Source organism: Excalfactoria chinensis, chromosome 14 (genome assembly GCF_039878825.1).
Source record: "Excalfactoria chinensis isolate bCotChi1 chromosome 14, bCotChi1.hap2, whole genome shotgun sequence".
Taxonomy (NCBI): domain Eukaryota; kingdom Metazoa; phylum Chordata; class Aves; order Galliformes; family Phasianidae; genus Excalfactoria; species Excalfactoria chinensis.
This window is the reverse complement of record NC_092838.1, coordinates 3,469,780-3,490,034: the sequence shown is the minus strand read 5'-3', so window position 1 is coordinate 3,490,034 and position 20,255 is coordinate 3,469,780. Positions and strand designations below refer to the sequence as shown.

General features: G+C 46.0%; 2 protein-coding genes across 2 annotated transcripts; one reads left to right on the top strand and one right to left on the bottom strand.

The window, feature by feature from the left end:
* The first annotated feature begins 5,684 nt into the window (after positions 1-5,684).
* NOXO1 (NADPH oxidase organizer 1) lies at positions 5,685-9,304 on the top strand. Its single transcript, XM_072349582.1, has 8 exons — positions 5,685-6,153; positions 6,562-6,642; positions 6,735-6,810; positions 7,196-7,376; positions 7,630-7,829; positions 8,120-8,233; positions 8,398-8,515; positions 8,658-9,304. The coding sequence occupies exons 1-8, from the start codon at positions 6,094-6,096 to the stop codon at positions 9,289-9,291; spliced, it is 1,464 nt and encodes a 487-aa protein (XP_072205683.1). The 5' UTR covers positions 5,685-6,093; the 3' UTR covers positions 9,292-9,304.
* Positions 9,305-10,553: 1,249 nt separating this feature from the next.
* Positions 10,554-20,165, bottom strand: TBL3 (transducin beta like 3). The gene is made up of 22 exons (XM_072349581.1): positions 20,076-20,165; positions 19,897-19,948; positions 19,699-19,794; positions 19,420-19,467; positions 18,596-18,737; positions 18,140-18,224; positions 17,808-17,978; positions 17,485-17,560; positions 17,132-17,228; positions 16,625-16,830; positions 16,128-16,269; positions 15,525-15,583; positions 15,140-15,243; positions 14,337-14,487; positions 13,968-14,198; positions 13,717-13,787; positions 12,934-13,090; positions 12,460-12,518; positions 11,865-11,968; positions 11,497-11,568; positions 11,201-11,359; positions 10,554-10,693 (listed from the first exon to the last, which is right to left on the bottom strand). The coding sequence occupies exons 1-22, from the start codon at positions 20,114-20,116 to the stop codon at positions 10,581-10,583; spliced, it is 2,436 nt and encodes an 811-aa protein (XP_072205682.1). The 5' UTR covers positions 20,117-20,165; the 3' UTR covers positions 10,554-10,580.
* Positions 20,166-20,255: the final 90 nt, after the last annotated feature.

Below are 20,255 nucleotides of genomic sequence, written 5' to 3'. Positions count from 1 at the left end.
AGACTGCTGTTTGATGTTCTGCTCTTATCTTGGCATTCACTAAACTGGCTCAGTAGCTGGCAGGTGATAGTGAGCACACGGGGAAGGAAGCAGAAGTGGGGCGGTAGCAGGAGCTGAGCTGTGTGTGAGGCCAGGCACGCATTCTGTTGCTCACCCTCTGACCAGCACCTCCAACTCCCACACAGGAGTGGGGGCTGAGAGCAGCAGCAAGGCAGGAGGGGAGAACCTGAGGAAGGGGGACTCTGAGGAAGGCCAAGCAGCTCTTCTCACTGCAGTTGGGCCCCCAGCTGCAACAGGGTGCATGTGCATTTGGGTATGGTTATGTTGGCAGAAAACCTGCTAAGTTTCACAGGTAACTGATGCAACTAACAGACAGAGGACACAGCTCTTGCTACTGCCCTTATGGCCCACTTTCTAGGATGCAAACGATATCAAAAGGTAATAGTCCAGGCTGCCTGCTGGCATGTACTTGTCTGTTACTAGATTTTGAGCTGAGAATAAGGAATAATACTTGCAGAGGCTTTTTACTTCACTTGGGAGCCTAAACATCACTGACTTTTCATGAATGTATTTTAAGTGCTTGAGAGAATTTTCACAGAATCCCAGACTGGATGAGGCTGAAGGCATCTCTGGGTCTCTTTGGTCTCATCCTGCTTCAGAGCAGATGCCCAGCATCACATCCAGGTGGGACTGGACATCTCCAGGGAGGAGACCCCACAACATCCCAGGGCATCCCTATGCCTCTCAGGACTTACCCTATACCTCTCAGGACTATCACTGTGTTTTTGAGATGGTTGCATAGATTCTTACAGTTGAATATAACTGTTGCCCTGCCAGGAAGTTGACACCTGTGCACAGGTGAGAATGTGAGCCTCAGGTCCAACTAATTAGAAAGACAACACTGAGAATTAGTCACGCAGTTTGCTGAGAACTCACAGTGAACTAGGAAATAGCAGCTGAAAAACACAATGTATATTTCTAGGCATATGATTCATATATATATTGAACATCTTTGTTTGTACACAAGAAACACCTCACTTGCAGAGTCTCACAAGACACGAACCTGTCTCCTGTTAGCAGGAAGGAGCTCACTGCTGTGCCTCACACCTCACTGCCACGGACATCAGACCCTGACCACATGTGTCCTGGGATACTGAGATCTGTTCAGCAGTGCTCTGAATGGGACCAGTGCTCCTGGGGGTTCTATCTTCTTCCTCACCCTTCTGCAGATCTCCCTGACTTTTGCACAGTTCCTATCTCCAGAAGTAGGCCAAAGCAAATGGACAGCAGTAAATCTTAACAGGTGGAGGAGGAAGAGATTTTCCTCGTATAACAATTACAATGAAAGCGTATTGACTCATTAGGGATTAACATCATCAACAGTTTGGTTTCCATTAGACTCTTCTCTCTTCACTACATTGTTTAGTGAGGATTAAGCACTGCTTTCCCTGCTTCACGAAAGGGAATAGAAACAAAACGGTGCGGTTGTTCATTCTGAAATAAAGATGAGTTTTTAACTTGGACTCCCAGTGCTGAAGGAAACTCCAGAGAGATAAGTAAAGCACTTTGCATATTCTACTTGGTGATGGGGAATGAGGAAAGGGTAACAGAATGATGAGCATCTCTCTGACTAATCTACAAGGAATACAATGGTTTTGTCTGTGACCAGATTTTACCACTCTTAGTGAGAAGCAAGAATAGATTTTGCCTGCGTGAAAACAGTATTTCTGCACTGGCTGATCCTTGCTTGGTTTCCATTGGGTTGTGCTCCTGAGGATGTTCCCCACAGGGTTCCTGAGGTTCCATCCTGCCCAGCAGTGGGGCTCAGCAAATACACACTGTGCTCTTACCGTAAAAAAACATTCACCAAACACCTCTTGTTTCTTTGTTCTAGGAAATAATGCTAGGAAATTTAAGCCATGGGCTTAAGTTTCATCTTTATCCTTCCTGGAAGTTTTATTCTTGAAACACATTTTTGCCCTTTGCGTAACCTTAGGAAAACACACAACTTCTACAAAGGAGCTATGAAATGGTTGCAACAGGTGCTTTGTAAATGTCCTTTTAGTATTTTATGGGTTGTGAGCATATCAGTTGAGGAAGACAGCTTTCTCCCCTGCCCTTGGTGGCTGTGTTCAGAGGGCATTTAAGGGAAAACCAACAGATCTGCTCTGTACTTTCACCCTCAGCTGGTGGCTGTGAGGTCTGGGGGTTGTCATGATGCAATGTTTTTTACCAGCTGGGTCTGGGATTGTGCTGCCAGTAACATGGGACCGGTCTAGACCCCAGAGCATGGGGATAACAGTGGGGGTGCCCATGGCAGGAGATCAGCCTGCACTGCGGGCAATTTGCTGTGATCCAAATGAAAACTCCACTGCTAGGTATTGCAGAATGCATTTTTAGTGCTGGGCAGACTGTGAATTCATCACCTGGACAGAGAGGTCCCACAGCCCCTCTGCATCGGGCTCCAGCTGTTACACACACAAGGTCATTATCACAGCTCTTCCTGCTTAGTCCCTCACTGATTTTCATTAAGGAAATCTTCCATGAGGGACTGAGCCACTGGTGAAGTTCAGCCCTTGAGATAACTGTGTCCTGAACTGGATTCAGCTGCACACTGAAAAATGCCTCATTCTGTGTAGCAGCTGCAGGAATTAGGAGGAAATCAAATACCTCCTTCTGGATAAAGTACTGTAAAATCTCTCATTCCAGACTTTGTGAATGTTGGACTTCTCACTGCTTATGACGTGAAGGGTATTATTGTCAACTCTGGTGTTTGATTTTTTTTTCCCCTTTAATCAGTGTCTGTTTCTCTATTTAATGGAAGTCTAAAACCTCTTTGTACTCTTAAAAATCAGCTTTTAGCAGCTGGCCTTTTCATTAGAGGTGCTGATAGGTTACATGCTATCACAGGTGACCTTCAAGAACAACGAAGGGCAGGTTTTGATCCTGAAGGTGATGGGGGAGAAGTCTGAGCTCTCATACCAGCATCACTCTCAGCAAAGGCCCCCCTCTGCCTTGCCCATGGCACAGCACCTTCCTTTTGCTCTCTCTGTCTCGCAGCTGTAGGATCTTATGTGTGCTCTGAGGACTTTTCCTCTCTGCCTTTCCCTAGTGACTTTGCAGGGAATCACTGGGTGCAGCAGTTCCTCCTGTGTGGGCCATAAAAAGATAAATGCATAAGTTCGGGTCTCATGCATTTGCAGCCACGAGCAGCTCAGACCTAATCCTGTATGTGGAAGAGGGTGTTTGTAATACAGGTCTTCTTTTATTTTCATGCTTGTGTATATCTGAGACGATCACTGCTTGTTGGGCTTTGGAAGCAGCTGCTGCAAGGCTCGAGTTGTGGCTCTTGTGGATGTAGGATCTGTATTTGCACTCTGCCCTCTCAAAGCTGGACAGTCCCCTGCTATGCGTTACCTGCTATTTGATGATCTCTTTTGTACTCCGTAAAACCATCAGAGAAAAAATTAATTGCTGTATCTCAGAAGCTGTGTAAATATAGACTGATGACGCAATGACAGCACCCGATACTTGGAGTTGAATGCTAACCTTCCCGGCAGTCACTCCTGACTGCAGTTAATAGTTACACACCTGTAGGCACAGATTCTGGGCAGGATGATATAGAAGTAGCAGGAGCCATTCAGTAGGTACAACTTACTGATGAGGAGATTTGTGCCCAAATGAGCCCACACAGAGTTAGTAAATTCTTCTGGTTCATTCTCCATCTATCTCTGCAGGCATGGCACTGACCTGCAATAGCTTTGGGGTGGTTCGAGGGTGCTCTAGGAGCAGTACCATGGGTGCAAGTTTTGCTCACGCTTTGCTTTGAGATCCCTGTCGCCAAGCAGTCTATCTCAGAACATCAGCTCTCCATGCAGAGTGGTGGATCTCCAGCCCCAGATGGTCGCAAGACTCCATGTAGTCTCACCCTTCTGTTGTGGCACTGGATTATGCTTTCTATGTAGCAAAGCTTTTGGAGCTGTCAAAAACAAGGCCACTACCTTCTCTTCTTGCTTTACTGGCAATCACAGTATTTACAGGCACAGAATGGAAAGGTATCTAAACTTCCTTTAGTGGTCTGGTGCGTGTTCAGAGAGTTCAGACTTTCTGAAGACTTTGATTGTCTCTGGCTTCTCCCATTTAGGGTAAACAGTTTTAAACCTTTACAGTTTTGGAAATGCATTGTGCTTCGTGTTTGCTCTGGGACAGAAAACCAACACGGCGTGTTCTGCTTGGTGTTGGCCACACAATGGCACCAGCACGCATGGCTCCATCTCAAAGCACAGTTGTGCTGCTGGAAGAGCTGCCACCTCTATTGCTGGCTTGCAAATGCTAACAGCCAAAAGAGCAATCCCACTGGATGCAAAAATCTCCATCTCTTGCCACAAAAGCCAGCCAGGTTTAACAGCATGTGACTTTGCTGGACCAGCTGCAAGCAGAGATGGGCAATCTGACCTTGGTGCAGCAAGTCTGCCTTGTACAGCAGTACCCGTGTCACCCTGTCAACCAGGGAGTGCCCGGAGAAGGCACGGAAGGGGTTTTCCCACCAGATGCCTGCATGGGACCGAGGTGCTTGTTGTACAACTTTTCCTTAACAAAGGAGAGCAGGGGTCCAGCAGCAATAGATCAGACTCCACCAACACACCTCCTTTACCCTCAGCAGCCGCCACTTTGCAGGACATGGGCAGCCTCACGTGTTTTCATGAAACCAAAGCCCTAATAAGTGTATTTTCCAGCTGCCCAGAAGTCATTTTGTCTGGCTTCCCAATGAGATTCTGTCGTTTGATTGTGGTTTTGTTTTTGGTTGTTTTTTTTTTTTTTGATAGATGAAAGGTCCTCTGCACCTGTTGCTGAGGGATTTAAGAAGCCCAGCGTAATTGGAAAATGAAAGGGAAGGCAGGGCTGAGCCTCTCCATTTGGGCTCCAATAATGATAATGATTCAAGGCTTCATCAAAGAAGGGAGAGCAGGCAGGGCAAGCGGCCAGATCACACAGATGCCCCTAGACCAAGCCATAACCTGAGATATGCCACAGCCACAGGTCAGGGAGAGGACGGCCATCCAGGGCTGTAATTACCAATCAGGCAGTGCCTGAGGGCAGCAAGGAGCTGCATTCCTGCAGTGAAGCAAATCCATCTCCTTGCTGGGCTTTTCCCACCAGGCAGGCTGCGCTGCTGGCTGCCACGGCTGAGCCATGACCCTGGGGCTCTCCTGGGAGGGGTTTCTCCACCTCTCCATCCATCACATTGAGTGCAGGTGGATTCTCAGGCCTGAGGCAGGACTTCAGGGTGCCTCAGGTGCATATTTACACATGTAAATCTTTGGGATTTCTTCCTGTATGCCCCTAGGACTCATTCATCTTTTGCTGTGGCAATGAGCATCAACACCTCCCATTTCTTTCTGAGAGCCCATGAATGTGAATAGGGCTATCAAGGCTCCTTTTACTAAACAGGTAAGAATAGTTAGTGAAGAAGAGAGATCTGTAGCAGCTGGCATGCACATGGAATCCTGTCTGATTTGTGCTTTGCAACCACGTCTGTGATCAGCTCAGGGGAATGCTGTGATTGCAGCCCAAGCTGTTATGGCCACAGGTGGCTCCCATAAAGGTGTTGGTACAGCAGAGCCATAAATGCATCCGTTGAAGGAAATGCAGTGTGAGAACAGAAGCTGCTGCTGCCCAGAGAGCTCTGCTAACACCAGGGGATGATGAAGCCAGTGACAACAGAAACCCAGGGATGATATAAACCCAGAAATGATGACCTTAGGGATGACAAACTGACCTGGCAGCAGGGACGGGCCATTTACTGGCAGCGTTCTCCAAAGGATGCGATAAGATAAGGCGCTTTTCTCCAGCTCCATGAACTATGCCCCACCATCTGTGCTCAGTATTTGCACATTAAAGACAGGGGAGCAGGGAAAAGGCATGTGATAATTGCAAAACGATGGAGTTTTTCCTCAAGCTGCTGGGCGGAGGAGGAAGCAGGGAAGGAGTGTGGCCCTGAATGCCAGTGCCCTCCCTCCAGCCCAGTGTATTTAAGCTGCAGGAGGCCGTGCCCTGCTTAGCCTCCAGCTGCAGGACAGGCAGTGTGGGAAGATGAGCCGGTTCCCAGTGGATGTGAAGGCTGTGGGCTTAATGCAGTGCAGAAAGCAGAAGGTATTTTAACTTAACGTGTTGGCTTTTTTTTTCTCCTTAAACATTACCTATTTTTAGTTATTTCAGCAGTATGCACGCTCAATATCCTTCAGTGTTATTAAAGTGTTATTATCTAGGACATGGGTCCCTTAGACCTGTTTATAACTGTCCGTCTCATTAAGAAAATGGTTATCCTGAACTCTGCTGTTTCAGACTTCTTTTTTTCCTGTATTTTAATGCTCATTTGGGACCCTAAAATTAAGAAAATAATGTGATAGGTTTCGTTTTTAATTTCATCTCTTATTGCGACCGTCTGGCAGCCCAAAGCAAAAACTAAATCACAGATCCTGTCAAACATTCGTTGCTTTAAAACACCCAATATTGACCATCGTGATAAGGATGAATTCTATTTCTCTTCTGTTTTTCCAGAAGTACATGATGTTCGTGTCCTGGTCAGATCAAAACAACATTCTTATCTACCGGACACTTGAAGAATTTAAGAGATTCCATGTAAGTAAATATCTCCCTGAAAATAACATCCACATCTTGGGGAGGGAGGAAGGAGCCCAGCATCTCTATTCACTGCTTTGTTTCACTTCTAGAAAGAACTGAAGAGAAAATTCCCCATTGAGAGCGGATCGCTCAGGAGATCTGACCGCACTATACCCAGGTTTAAAGGTAAGGAGGAGAACACACTGAGGGACCAACAGACACAAGACAGCAATTGGGAACAGCTGTTGTGGATGACATAGACTTTAGTCACTGGCCGTCATTGACATAAAATAGCACAGAAACACCTGGTTTGGGGTATAAACGCACTTATTAGATGAGTATTACACTTCTGTTGGTTCAGAGCTCTTAGTAACATTTATACGTGAACTATGATAAACTTTGGTATGCAAAGATTTTATCAGGAGCTATTTGAAACAAGGAGGCAGAGGCAGCTGTGTCTGCTTTGGGTATGGGTGCAATAAGCAGGGCACTGCCATGCTCAGGCAGAAGACGCTGCTCTGGTCCAGGTATGCTATAGTCTTGGATCAACTTTGCTCTTGTTACTTTAAAGATATAAATGGGAAACAGAAGAAGAGTGGGAAGATAAACAGGTCCCTGGAGAGACTGAAACTGCTGGAAACTTACTCACAGGAACTGCTGAAAGTGGATGCTAAAATCTCCCAGGGTGAAGATGTGATTCAGTTTTTCAAGGCACAAACCCAAGACCTCGATCCCTGCTTTCCTGAAGACAGGTGGGAAACTCCATTTGTACTTTTTTGTTTGCAAATCTCTGCATAAAAGAGAAATGTTGTAGAATACAGATAAGAGGAAATGCCAGTTACGTTTTGGAGCAGAAGAGCAGAGCTTTGCTACTGTTTTGATACCTAAACCTCTCTTAGTCTACTGAATAACCACAACTTTACTGTACTTTACTGTACTGTATTTACTACTTGACAGCCTTCCAGGGGAGCTTTCAGTAAACCAACATCAAACTTTGCTTTTCAGTGTTGTAATCATGCCATCAGAAATTGGAGGGGAAAAGAAGAAAGAGGTGCAGCAGCAGCAGCAGCCGTTCTCCATTACGTACCCTCAGGTGTCTGAGAGCTACCGCTGCATTGAAACCTTTGAAACCAAAGACACAAAGAACAAGACTTTCAAAGTCGCTAAGGAGGATGTTGTTGAAGTGTTACTGAAGGACATGACTGGTAGGTTTGATTAAGATCCTTCCGTTTCAGGGATGGATGCTGAAAGATTTCTAGCACAAGTCTGAGCTGAGACCTAGAACCTTACTCCTAAAGCTTTTCATGCTTCGCAGAGCCTAACACACCTGCATGGTGCACTCTGGTCTAGATAGAACTCTGCCAAAGTGCCAGCACTGTGCTGATCTGTGGAACATCTGCCTACAGCTCCTGCCTGTGTCCCTACACTGGGATGTAATTGATCATCTCTCTTCTTTCTGCTGGCTTTACAAACTTTGTTCTGTTTTTTGCTGCAGGGTGGTGGCTTGTGGAAAATGCAGACAAGCAGATAGCCTGGTTCCCAGCCTCATACCTGGAACAGATCAACGTTCACAAGGACATCCAGAATGTTGGGAGCTCAGAGGAGGAAGGTGAGTATGCTTCTGTCCTGAGGCAGCAACTCTAGTTTCAGGATCACACCTTGCTCACCCATCATGCTCTGAAGTCTCCCTAGGCCTGGGGCTGCACAGTTAGGCAGAATTCTTGCCCAACTTTCCCTCTGTAAGACAACTGTGGCCTTCCCTTCTCCCCCCAGGCAGTCTGTACTTTGTCATGCGGGCCTATGAGTCGCAGAAAGCAGATGAGCTCTCTCTGAACAAAGGCGTGGTGGTGGAGGTGGTCAGGAGATCCGACAATGGCTGGTGGCTCATCCGGTAAGGAGACTTCACCAAAGCTGTTTTGAGATGAATACTTTCCCCTTCCCGCTGCCCTGTGTACACACAAGTCTTGTGTGCTCCCCCACCTTTATCAAGGCCAGAAGTCCTTCAGTGTTGCTTTTCCCTGTTTCCTCCTCAGTTACAATGGGCGCACGGGATACATGCCCTCCATGTGCCTCCAGGCCTACAAGAACCCCCACCACAGGCTGCAGACCATCATGAGCAGCGGCCTCCACATCTCCACACCCAACATCTGCTCCTCCTTTCCGACTCCCCAGCCCCAGCGAAACAGCACAGCACGGGACTGCACCTCGGGGGATGGCAATGATGAAGATGGGAGCTCAAGGAGCAGATCACAATCTCTGCCCAGGGTCATCTCTACTCCAGACCTGGAGTCTGACAGCTCCTCCCTCAGCTCAGGCAGTGAGCCCAGAAGTGTATTGAGCTGGAAGCCGGACTTATCCAGGTCCCTGCCTGAAGTGGAGCAGGCAGCAAGCCCAATCCTTGGACATACTTCAGCCAAACACAGCAGCAAATCTCCGCGCCTCACCTATAAGGACAGGAACGACTCAGGCTTTGTGGAGCCATCTGCTACTGACCTAAGCTCCCTCACTGACACAGAGGTGCCCACTGGTGCCCCCAAGGTGCCCACGCGCCCCTCAGCTCATGAGATCCTCCAGAGGTGCAGCACAGTCACTAAGCGGGCCCTGCAGCAGTCAGCAGCCGCCTGCCCGCCCCTCCAGGCCCTGCCTCCCCTGCCCAGTGCTCACTAGGGCCCCATGCCTCACATTGCAGGGACTGCTGCTTTCAAGGCTTGCAGACATGGCTTTGCTGGGTTAATGCTGTAGCATGCACGCCATGACCAGGGAGCTTTAACCAGGGCACACCACTGTTACTAGCAGAGCTGTAGTAGGATGCGGCAGCTCCTGTTTATCATAGGTCACTTACGGCTTAGTTCACTCCCTTGGGCACACTGTTATCCTGCAACACCATATACCAAAGTGTCACAGTTTTCTTGCATTAATCCTCATACTGCAAATACCTGACAGTGCTGGAGAACAGAGGAGAGAAACCCACAGCTACAGCCATGTGAACAGCATTTATCTGAATCCCTGGAATATATATATTTAAGTACTATTTAATTTTTTACTTTAATGTTACATGAACTTGGGTAGTAGAAAACTGGCCAGGCAAAGGGGAATTGGCTGGACCCTCTGAATGGCTGAGGACATAAAACATTGGTAGTGCCTATGAATTTCATCTCTTACCTTGCCTTAATGTCGTTCTGCAGACAGAGATAAAAATGGCTGTAGTACAGTTTGTTTGCTGGGTAGGGTGGCTGAGGCCAGAGCTCACAGTTACAAGCAAAACATAAAGGGGGGGGTCTGATAGTTACTGAACCTTACAGTACTTCCTGCTCTAAATTCATCTGCTAAAACTGAGATAGAAAAAAGTTAAAGCAAAACCCATGATTTTTGTATAGATTGCTACCTTTAATTTTAGTGAGCCTCCCACGTCTGTCTGTCTATTTTTTTGTTGTTTTTAATCAGGGAATTCAGCCAACTTGCAGGTGTTTGTATTGTTCTAAGTTTTATATGTTTGTCTCTGAAATAAAATGCAAACAAATACGCAGAAGGACTGCGTAGTTTCTGTACTTCAAAGACTTGCTTGTTGGAGAATCAAAATCACACCCTTGTGCCTGTCCAGTGCTCCATCTGAGGCAGGAAAGGTGGCAGACCTGCCTCGGCCCAGCCTACATTTTGCCCAGGTACAGGGCTCAGACAACACTGATCTATGCACACCTTCTAGCTAAACTTCAGCTAAGCTGAGCACTTCTATTATCCGGGCTGTGAAAATACAAAGGGAAGCCACAACTTACCCAAAGGAACAAATCCTTCCTTTCATTAAATCCCAAGGAGACTGAACAATGGTCTTATTTTAGAAATTCAAATAAAAAATATTATTATTATTATTATTATAAAATACAGAGTATTCCAGTTGCTGTATCTGGTGGGAAAGCAGTTCGGACTCTGTCAGGAAACAGCAGCTGATGAGGGAAGAGTCACAAAATCACATCTTCCTGATGTGACACGTCAGACAGCTTCATGTTCTGCCACATGAAGTCAATGAACATGGAGGCCTGCAGCAAGCGGCTCAGCCTCTGAAAGTGGCGTTCTGCAAAGAAAGAAAACTGATGGTTGGTATCACAAGGGGAGAAGTTTACCAGAAATGGGTACCAAAAACATCTCTTCTGTTTAGAAGAGAGCAGACAGAGCATTCGTAACATAAGAGGAGACCTCACAGAGGCACAAACTGTGGACAAACTCTGTCCAGCCAATAAAAGGAGGCACCAGGATCTTAGAGTGGCATGAGTCGAAATGGACTTTAAAGTTCATCTACTTCCAACAGCACAGCCACAGGCAGGGACACCTTCCAGACACAGACCAGACTGCTCAAAGCCTCAACCAACCCAGACCCGAACCCTTCCAGAGATGGATGATCCACAATCTTTCTGGGCACTAAGAGCACAAAACAGGAGGAGAGTTCAGATCTCACATGAGCAGAGGGCAGCTGAGACTGCATACAAATCAAGTGCCACAGCACATCACCGCAGGCACCTCCCAACAGATCTGAACTGGATTAACTTGCTCACTGCCCGACTGTTCCTGCAGCACCACTCACCGGTGTAAGGCAGCAGGGACTCCACAGCAGATTTAATGCCCGAGTACTGCAGGAGGTTTTCTGGTGCTTCGTGCTTCAGGAGGGTTTCAATGACAGCTTGAGCCTCGTGGCAGTTTCGAGAGTTCGTATTCCATGTCACCAAGAATGTTAACACCGCCTCTAGGGAACAAGGACATTTGTGAACATTGACTGTGCAAAAAGCCATCTCTTCTGCCTCAGAGATCAGCATGAGTTTCACTTCAGACAAAAGCCCCAGATCTGAAAGGTTTTAGCTTTAAAACCGTGCAGTAACAAACCTTTCTGATCCTTCCGCAACCGAGCAATGTTCTCTTCCAAGCGCTTTCTCCCATCGCTTTCCTTGAGGATGGCTAAAAAAGAAGAAATGAAGGGTTAGGGAAAGAAAAAGCTATTTCAAGAACAAGAGCCACGCGTTCCTCCTACACAGAAAATAACATCCCTTGAGACAGTTCCAAACCTTTAGGAGTTATTGGAGAAGGGTAAAATAGAGGCTTCCGGATAATTTGACTTTAGTAATTTACTTTAACTTTAGTTTATTAAAGACTTCAGACTGTAGTCTGTGTCTGACTTCAGTCAGGATCTGAAGAGATGCACTGGAAAGCAGAGAGGGCGGAAAATAAACCTTCAGTGTATAACACGAACTCACCTTTAACAACTGTCAGCACCGTGTGTGGACGATCCAGAGAGATTGCCAAACCTAATGCTTTCAGGTACCTTTTCTCATGAAGCAGGTTAGAAAGCTCTTGTTCTCTGGAAAACAGATCAGTCAGGAGAATGAGACAAGTATTTAGTTGGTGGAACGGAATTCAGTACAGAAAGTGGCTGATTTGGCAGCAATGGTGCGGAGAGGTTTAATGTCATGAAGTTAATAGTGCATGCCAGTGAATGGCTGAGTGCCCTCATTGTGGAGATAATTACCCAAGGCACGTTCAAGGGATTCTTGAATTACTCAATGCTGCTGAAGCGGGACAAAATGAAAGCAGGTTTCAGTGGTTTGACATGACTTATCTTAGTAGAATATAAACATGAAACCAATCCATTATCAAGCTGACAATACTATAGCAAGGGATTTGCAGGAACTAAACTTCTACGAAGTAGAAAAGCCTAACTGTGCCATGGCAGCATCTAAATCTCTACAAGACGGCCTTCAAATGAGGGGGACTTGGATGGCTCTAAGCATGGAGAGTTTAACCAGACACAACACACCCTTCATAGCCCACTACTACTCAGAATGAACTTACTTCATAATCTGCTCCTCCCGTTTCGCTTGTGCCTCTTCCTCTTCAATTTCAGTGACATCCTATAAAACCAGGATATAACTTTGTCAAACCTTGCTTTAATTCAGATGAAAGAGTCACTAAGTGATTAGAACATCATTTTCTGCAGCAAGATCTCCCAGATCAAGTAATTTACATTTTAAATCCACCAACTCACAATTCCCTCCAACCTTTCTACTTTAGAAGAACAGTGCTGGGAAGGCCACTTAAAGACCAACTCCTATTCCTTTTAAAGCACCAACTGGAGAAATGCAGTGTGGCCAAAAAAAACCCCAAACCAGACCAAATAAAAAGATACACCTTGCTGATTTAATGCCAAAGTGTGTAAAATGAGGACAACATGCATCATGCTGGAACGGTGAGGAACAAATCACTGAGATACTGAATACTACAAATGCATTCTGATCAGTAACCCAAAGAAGAGACACAGCTCTGTACCTTCCATAGTGTGATGGAGGAGTCGCTGGATGCTGTCACAACCATGTCATCCTGCTTGTTAGAGTGAAGACCCCAGATTTTATCTTCATGGCCATCCAATGTTTTTACACACTCATTCGTTTTAATTGTCCAGAGTTTTAAGAGACCATCAGAACCACTTTTGGAAGAGGAAAGAAACAAAACAAAACAAACCACAAACTCAGAGAACCATTCTTGCTCTCCCCCACCCAAAATATTGAATGAGCTCATCCTGATACCTATCAAATATGAGCAGAATTAACCAAACATCCTAAGAGATCTAAAGAATCTCAACTTGTTCCTGGTAGTACTGGCATCCCTTCAGGTGATTCCATCTTGGAATGCACTATTACCTACACCTTCATATACTCTGTTGGTGTTTCTGGTCTGTTATGTTTCAACCTTTCAATAAGAAAGGGCAATTCAGGAGATAAACTGCATTCTTTCCTGCTTCTAGCTAGAGAACAAACCCTCTGCAGCTAACAGGAAGAGTTTAGCCCTGGCTGCTCTTACCTCACTGAAAGCAGTAGGGTGAAATGCATCCTTAGCTCTGCCCTATGGTGTATGTCACTAACCCAGCAAAGTCATGGGAGCTAACTGGAAACCATGGTGTAACTGGAGAGGAAAACAAGCCATGTCTCTGCCACATGACATAACATGGGCACCTTCCTATTAGTCTTTCTAAAACTAAATCCACTGCACAATCTTGCTGCTCATACCAGTTATGTTTTCTGACTAATTCTGGCTTCTTGTGTAGGTACTTACCCACTGAGCAGCTGTGTTCCTCGGCTTACAAAAATGATCTTCAGTACAGAGGCATCGTGACCTTCAAAGGTCTGGAAAACAAGAGCGAAGCTTCAAAGCATTAGAGCTGTTGCCAGGTTTTCGAAGATCTCTCTTTCAAGAGAATATTTACTATGAAAGCCCAGATAGGTAAATTCTTTAAAATAATATTCAATCTCTATAGCATGTGAGAGTTGCCTAGAAGAGCAAGGGGCACTCTGAGCTGTCATTACCTTCAAACAACTGAAGTCCTGAAGACCCCAAAGCTTCAGGGTTCCATCTGCTGAAGAAGTGGCCAAAATCTGATCCACCGGAGAGAACTGCACACACCAGATTCCACGCTTATGTCCAGTGAAGACTCCCAGCAAGGAGCAATCAGAACAGGACCACAGCTTGGCCAGCCGATCCTGTGAGCCTGTGGCAATGAGCTTGTCATTGGGAGAAACTGCCACGCTGTTTATGTCCTAGAAAAGTCACAAAAATAGAGAGAGTAAAGCAGTTCAAGTCTTTGCTTTTGCTGTCGTACAGCTAGGAATTGGAGGTATAAAACAGGAGAGCACTTAAGTACTAAAAATATACTCTCACATCAGGTGGAACTTTACCTTGTCATGACCTCTCTCAGTCACTTGTGCATGAAGGGTTTCTGGACTGGAGATCAAGGCTGCTTTTGCTTTGGAAGTGAGAGATTCTGGGATATTCCACACTTTGATTGTGCAGTCCTGGCTGCTGGTCACTATGAAGTTTTCTTTCAACCTGAATGGAAAGAAAAAAAAACACGCCAAGTGAAAGAAAGCAAACCAGTGGTTTTCACTGCGCTGAGAAAAGGCTTTCTCCACAGCTAGAATCTACACAGTCACTCTGCTGCGACATTACACAGAGTGTGAGTGCTTTCATCAAGTTGTCTTTCATTTTACTTAAGTCCCTGGGATAACCTCCATCTATTCAGCCATTAGCCAAAAGCACTGCGAGCTTGCTAAGGTATATGGCAACTTCTGTACAAGCTGGGCTTCCAGACTGTTAGGCAGCACAAAGAAAGAAGAAGAGCTGATAAACAGATACACTATTTAAGCAAGCACCTCCATAGGCACACTCCCTTCCATTCCCCATTCCTTCTCTCCAAATTACTTGAGCTTTATCCGGCATATTAAACAGCTGCTACTCTTTCAGCCAAACAGGAGGTAGACTGACAAAGAAACGCAAGCTTCACAGCTTATGGACAAACGTGCATCCAGGAAAGAAAACCACAAACATTCTCCCTTTAACTCAGAGCACCTTGACAAGCTGGATTCAAACATGACAGACAATGTTATTCAGAATCAGACATTCACCAAAACATTCACTGAGGATCAGCAAAGCAGCCATGACTCATACTTGCAAAGGTAAAACTTTGTTTGACTCTTATTACCTTGAGCAAGAGACAGTGCCTACCCCATGAGCATGACCCAATCCTTGGGCCACACAGACCACCCTTCCTTCTTTATTCATCCGCCACACGCGAATGCTTTTGTCCTGTAATGGGGAAGAACAGACAAGTGATCAGCCCTCCACACATCTATTAAATCCATAAGCCTGGCTATTCATGGCTTTTAAACTTGTATCTTTGCCTGCATTCATCAAAACAAGGGAGCAACATTTGAAAGGAACAATGGAAGACTCTTGTATTTTGGGGATGTAGCAGTCAGAAATGCCACCTCAACAGAAGCCCTTTCTGCCATACAGGAATATAACAACTCTATCTACAAAGATCACTAACAATGAAGAGTTTCATTCGATGAAGAATGCCTACGCACCTTAGCACAGCTTACAAACATCAGGCCTTTCCTGAAGACATCCAAAGCAAGAATTGTTTCTAAACAGAGGGGAAAAAAAACAGTTGGATTCAAAGGAATATTGAAATCAGCCAACTGATACGTATTAATTAGTACGGAGTCCAAAGCTCAATGATTAGGGCCAGATTTCAAAGACTCAAGAACATATCTGCACTCCTTATGAAGTGACAGGATGTTAACGGCATTGGTGCAGGTCTGTCACTGCAGCCACAAAACAGCATTCAGAGCAAGTGCTCCCATACCTACATTCTCAACTCCAAATTACACTGATGTCAGTTAGTGAGAGGGACTGAACTGACAGACATGGATAAAGATAAAGCAGCATTTCCAAAATAAGGAGTGCACAACTAAATACCTTCCCTACAGAAATCCAACCCCCCCCCCCCACACACACACACACAAAAAAACCCAACAACTAAACCACCAAAATAAGTTGTGATGCTGCTCCAGGCAGAGCCTGGTGACTCCAGTCCCCACATAAGAGTTGTGTAGGATAAAGAAATACTTCCGCATCTTCCATCCACCCACCCACATCAGAGCTGACCACCACACACACACACGCACCTGTGTGGCCATAGAGGATCTGGCAGTGTGATGTTGACAGCTCAAACACTTTCAGCTGAGGGCTGTTGGTAGCCACAACAATGTGAGAATCACTGGGCCCAAGGAACTTCACATCCAGAACCTCATCATTGTAACCCACAAGCTGAGGATGGCAGAACAGAAAAAGTTTAACAGAGAGAAGCATCAAATGGTACCATTCCCAGTGAGGCTGCGTTCCCATTATCTTTCTCTTAATTCGGCATGCCAAGATCTTATTAGACATACATAAGCTGGAATACAGAAGGGATTTTTGTCTGGGCCTGATCTACTTTCCATTTGACTTTATTTGTGCAATATCTCTCCAACTCCAACAGTGAAACTGGATTTCTGGCTTGTAGCCAAGGAACAGATCAGGAATAAGCTTTCAGCAATGAACCTTGTTATTTCAAGAATAAAGCCTTCACCAGAAGCAGAGCTGAGCCTAAAATACTGATAAAAGAGAGGCAGTGGGTTGTTACCTGCTTCCTGAGCTGAAGAGTTTGAGCATCATACAAAACAATGTTGTGCTCCACAGACACTGTAACTATCTCATTTCTCTCAGGCACAAGCATGCAGTGGGTCAGGCTGTGGTTGCTGGTCTCCTCCTCTGACTCCACGGGCTCAAAGGGCACAGGCTGGGTGTACACACAAGCAGCTGTAGCAACTTCCCAGATTTTCAGGACCCCTAGTAAATAACATAAATTAGGTCAGAGCTGCTATTTCAAATAGTGATTGTTCAAGGAATATAAAACAAACCTTGGCACTGTGTACTGGAAAGAGCCACACAGCTTTAAGGCCTGATAAGTTGGTCTCATTCACTATCATTGGAGGAAATCAGAAGAAGGCTTTGCTCTCCATCCCCCAAGAGTTCAGCCCAACACTTCTGCCACACAAACCACATATCCCAGGAATAACAGCAACGTAGCACCTTAAGCACAGTCCTTCCTCAACCTCTAACTCCAGCAGCTACGTGACAGGACACTCACCTTTGCTGCCAGCTGTGAGAAAATGCAGCCCTTGTTTCTTCACACCCAGCTGAGAGAAATCCCCTTGTTCAGGCAGCAGGATGGCAGCTTCCACGCTCTACAAAGGAGTTGGCCGAACAGCAGCTTAGCACAAAGGGTTGGAGGCCCATTGCAGCAAACATAGAATCATAGAATCACCGAGGTTGGAAAAGACCCACAGGATCATCCAGTCCAACCATCCACCCATCACCAATAGTTCTCACTAAACCACGTCCCTCAACACAACATCCAAACGTTCCTACACCGTTCAACAAAGTTCATCCAAACTGTGATCTACAAAGGATCTCAAAGGAATAAAAGAAATGCAATTTCACCTCGTAGATAGGGATGGTCCGTTTACTTTCTCTGGTTTTCAGGTTCCAGACCATGCAGATTTTATCACGGCCAGAACTACAAGATAAAAAAGCAGTTTCAGCATTAAAAAAGTGGACAACTCGATCTCTGAACTCAAATTTGGAGTTGTGGGAGGTTCCACATCCCTCTGAAGAAGCCCACAATGCATTGTCAAGCTGAGACTGAATACTTCTAGCAGTCCTTATCCCCACATGACAAACTACCCCAACCAAACCTCGCTCAAGCACCCAATCTCTGCCAAGAGCTGGGGTTAATGAGAAAGCAATGCCTCTGCATTTGTTACCTAACGAGAGTGTTTCCATCCGCAGTGAACGCCAGGGAGGTGACAGCACTGAAGTGGCCGTCCAGCACAGCCACGCACTTGCTGGAATTCAGATCCCAAATCCGGATTTTATAGTCCATTGAAGAGGAGAAGAGTTGCAGACGGGAGATATCAGGATGGAACTCAACAAGGCTAGAGAGGAGATACACTTGAATGGAGTAGGAATGAGCTGCCTGTTACCTTCTTTGCATTAGACCAATATTTCAATAGAAATGCATTTTACACAAAGAATCTGACAATTCACAGCATCAAGGCATCACATTAAATGACTGAGAAACAGGATTCATCCTTACTGTACAACTCCTGAAGATCCTTTCAGGTTGTGTGTGCAATACTGCTTGATCATATCCCAGATCTTAATGGTGCTGTCACAGCCACCTTGGAAAAGAAGAACATGCAAGAATGAAGAAAGGAGTTCCAACACAGCAACAGCTGTAAAATTTAATGAGTAACAAAGGCAGCAGAAAAATGAACCCAGGAACAGCCATCCACACCAAACGAAGTTCATGAGTACGTATTAGGGTTCATGCCTGTCCTCCATCTTCAAGGAGTCCTAACTGTGCATTTAGATCTACTAGGCCACACTGTCTCGCAGATCCCCAGTAATTATCAGCACTTTACCAGCATATTCCAGAATAGCGGAAGAACTTTGTCAGTAAATCACTTTATATAAAGAAAGATGCTTATGATTCTGTATGGAATAGAGAACTCACACCTGCTGCACTGAGCTAGGCTAAACAGGAACATACCTGTGGCTAACAGCGTTGAAGTAGAGTCAAAGACCATGGTAGCCACTGGTGCTATGTGCACTGCTTTCCATGTGCGCACACACTTGTTCTCTCGCCAATTCCACTGCTTCAGCAGCAGGGCTCGGCTTCCTGTCACAAGAATCTATGGAAAAGCAAGGCAAAGGAAAGCAAGATCAGCCATTTCCTTCAGTGTTTGTACACAAACAACACAAACATTCACTACTATGATGTTCTTGAACCTCAGTATCTTGATATCCATTCATAAGACTGACACTTGTTCCAAAACATATTAGGAAATGCATCTGACACTTAACAAGTGTCCACAAAGATCTCTTCAAAACTGAGAGACAAATATCAGAAACAACAGGAAAGCTCTCCCAGAAGCAATGACCTGCAGCGCATCAACATGCATATGGATGCTGGAAAGCTGCCATAAAAAATGATTTAGGAATCATAGGAACATGATTTAGCTGGGAAGTATTGGTAATGGTTGGACTAGATGATCTTCTAGGTCTTTTCCAACCTTGAAAATTCTGTGATTCTGTGAAAAAAACCTCTGGATTTAAATGGTACATCCACTAATACATTCTCTGCGTGTATACAGAATTGATTAAAATGTATTCCTATCCCTGGATGGGTCTTTGTTGTTAATTACAGTAAAACGAGACAACAGTACTTCCTATATCTGACGTGAACCCAGAAGAGATGACAGACTCCACAGAGTTCCCTGGGGACATTCAAGGCAGAGCACTCCTCAGTCTTTGCTGGCTTTATCAGGAGTCCCAAGAAGGAAAAACACACAATAAACACAGCCATACACGTACCTCATCATCAGTGCTGAGAACAAACGAGGTGATGTCCTCTTGGTCATCCTTGAAAAACGATAAAGAAAACACAGTTACTCATCTATGTGCTGCTTAGGAGTGCTCTCAAGCCTTCCTCTGCCACAGTTACTAACCCAAGCACACCCAGCACCACAGACACAACGAGAAGCAATGCAAACACCAGCCAGGCTTGCAGCTCTCAGCCCCCTCTATTTCCACTCCACTTCAAAACACCCCAATCACAACTGCATCCCTGGGAAAGGCTCCAGGGCTCCCCACCTGCTCGAGGCTGTGCAGCACAGCTCCCGTTTCGACATCGATCACGTTCAACTTGGTCCCGCAGGGGCAGAACATGAACTTCCCATCGCGGCTTAACTAGAAAACACAGGATGAAGAGGTGAGAGCAGACAGTGGCCCAGCCGGGATCAGGCCGCTCTGCAGCCCCTTCTAGAGACACCGGCCGTAGGCGACCATTACCTGCACTCGGCCTCCTTTGTAGAACGGCTCGATTTTCCTCGACACAGCATAACTGGAAGGGGAAAGAAGAATAATTAGGAAAGATATGCGTGGAGTGGCCGTCAAAGCGAACACAGCGCAGCTCGGCCGCTCCCGGAGACGAACCCTCCGGCCGCACAGCCCAGCCCAGCCCCACTCACTTGCTCTTGAAGCGCACCGCGCTGCCCGCCGCAGCGGCCATGACACCCCGCGCTCCGCGTGCAGGCCGCTTCCGGGTTTTAAGGGCGGGATTTCCGGCGCACTCGAATGACGTAAGAGCAGACTAAGGAAGCGCTCTCCGTGTCACGTGGGAGGAGGAAGCGCAGGGCACGGAGCCGCTT

Bases quoted from the DNA above. Each gene is read 5' to 3' on its own strand.
- NOXO1 (XM_072349582.1), top strand. From the start codon at position 6,094: ATGAGCCGGTTCCCAGTGGATGTGAAGGCTGTGGGCTTAATGCAGTGC. The intron at 6,154-6,561 runs GTATTTTAACTT...CTGTTTTTCCAG, and splicing joins TGCAGTGCAGAAAGCAGAAG to AAGTACATGATGTTCGTGTC. The intron at 8,234-8,397 runs GTGAGTATGCTT...TTCTCCCCCCAG, and splicing joins TGGGAGCTCAGAGGAGGAAG to GCAGTCTGTACTTTGTCATG.
- TBL3 (XM_072349581.1), bottom strand. From the start codon at position 20,116: ATGGCCGCTGCGGCGGGCAGCGCGGTGCGCTTCAAGAGCAA. The intron at 15,584-16,127 runs GTGCGTGTGTGT...CCCTCTGTTTAG, and splicing joins GATCCTCTATGGCCACACAG to AAACAATTCTTGCTTTGGAT. The intron at 10,694-11,200 runs GTGAGTGGTGCT...CTTTCTTTGCAG, and splicing joins GTCCCTGCTGCCTTACACCG to AACGCCACTTTCAGAGGCTG.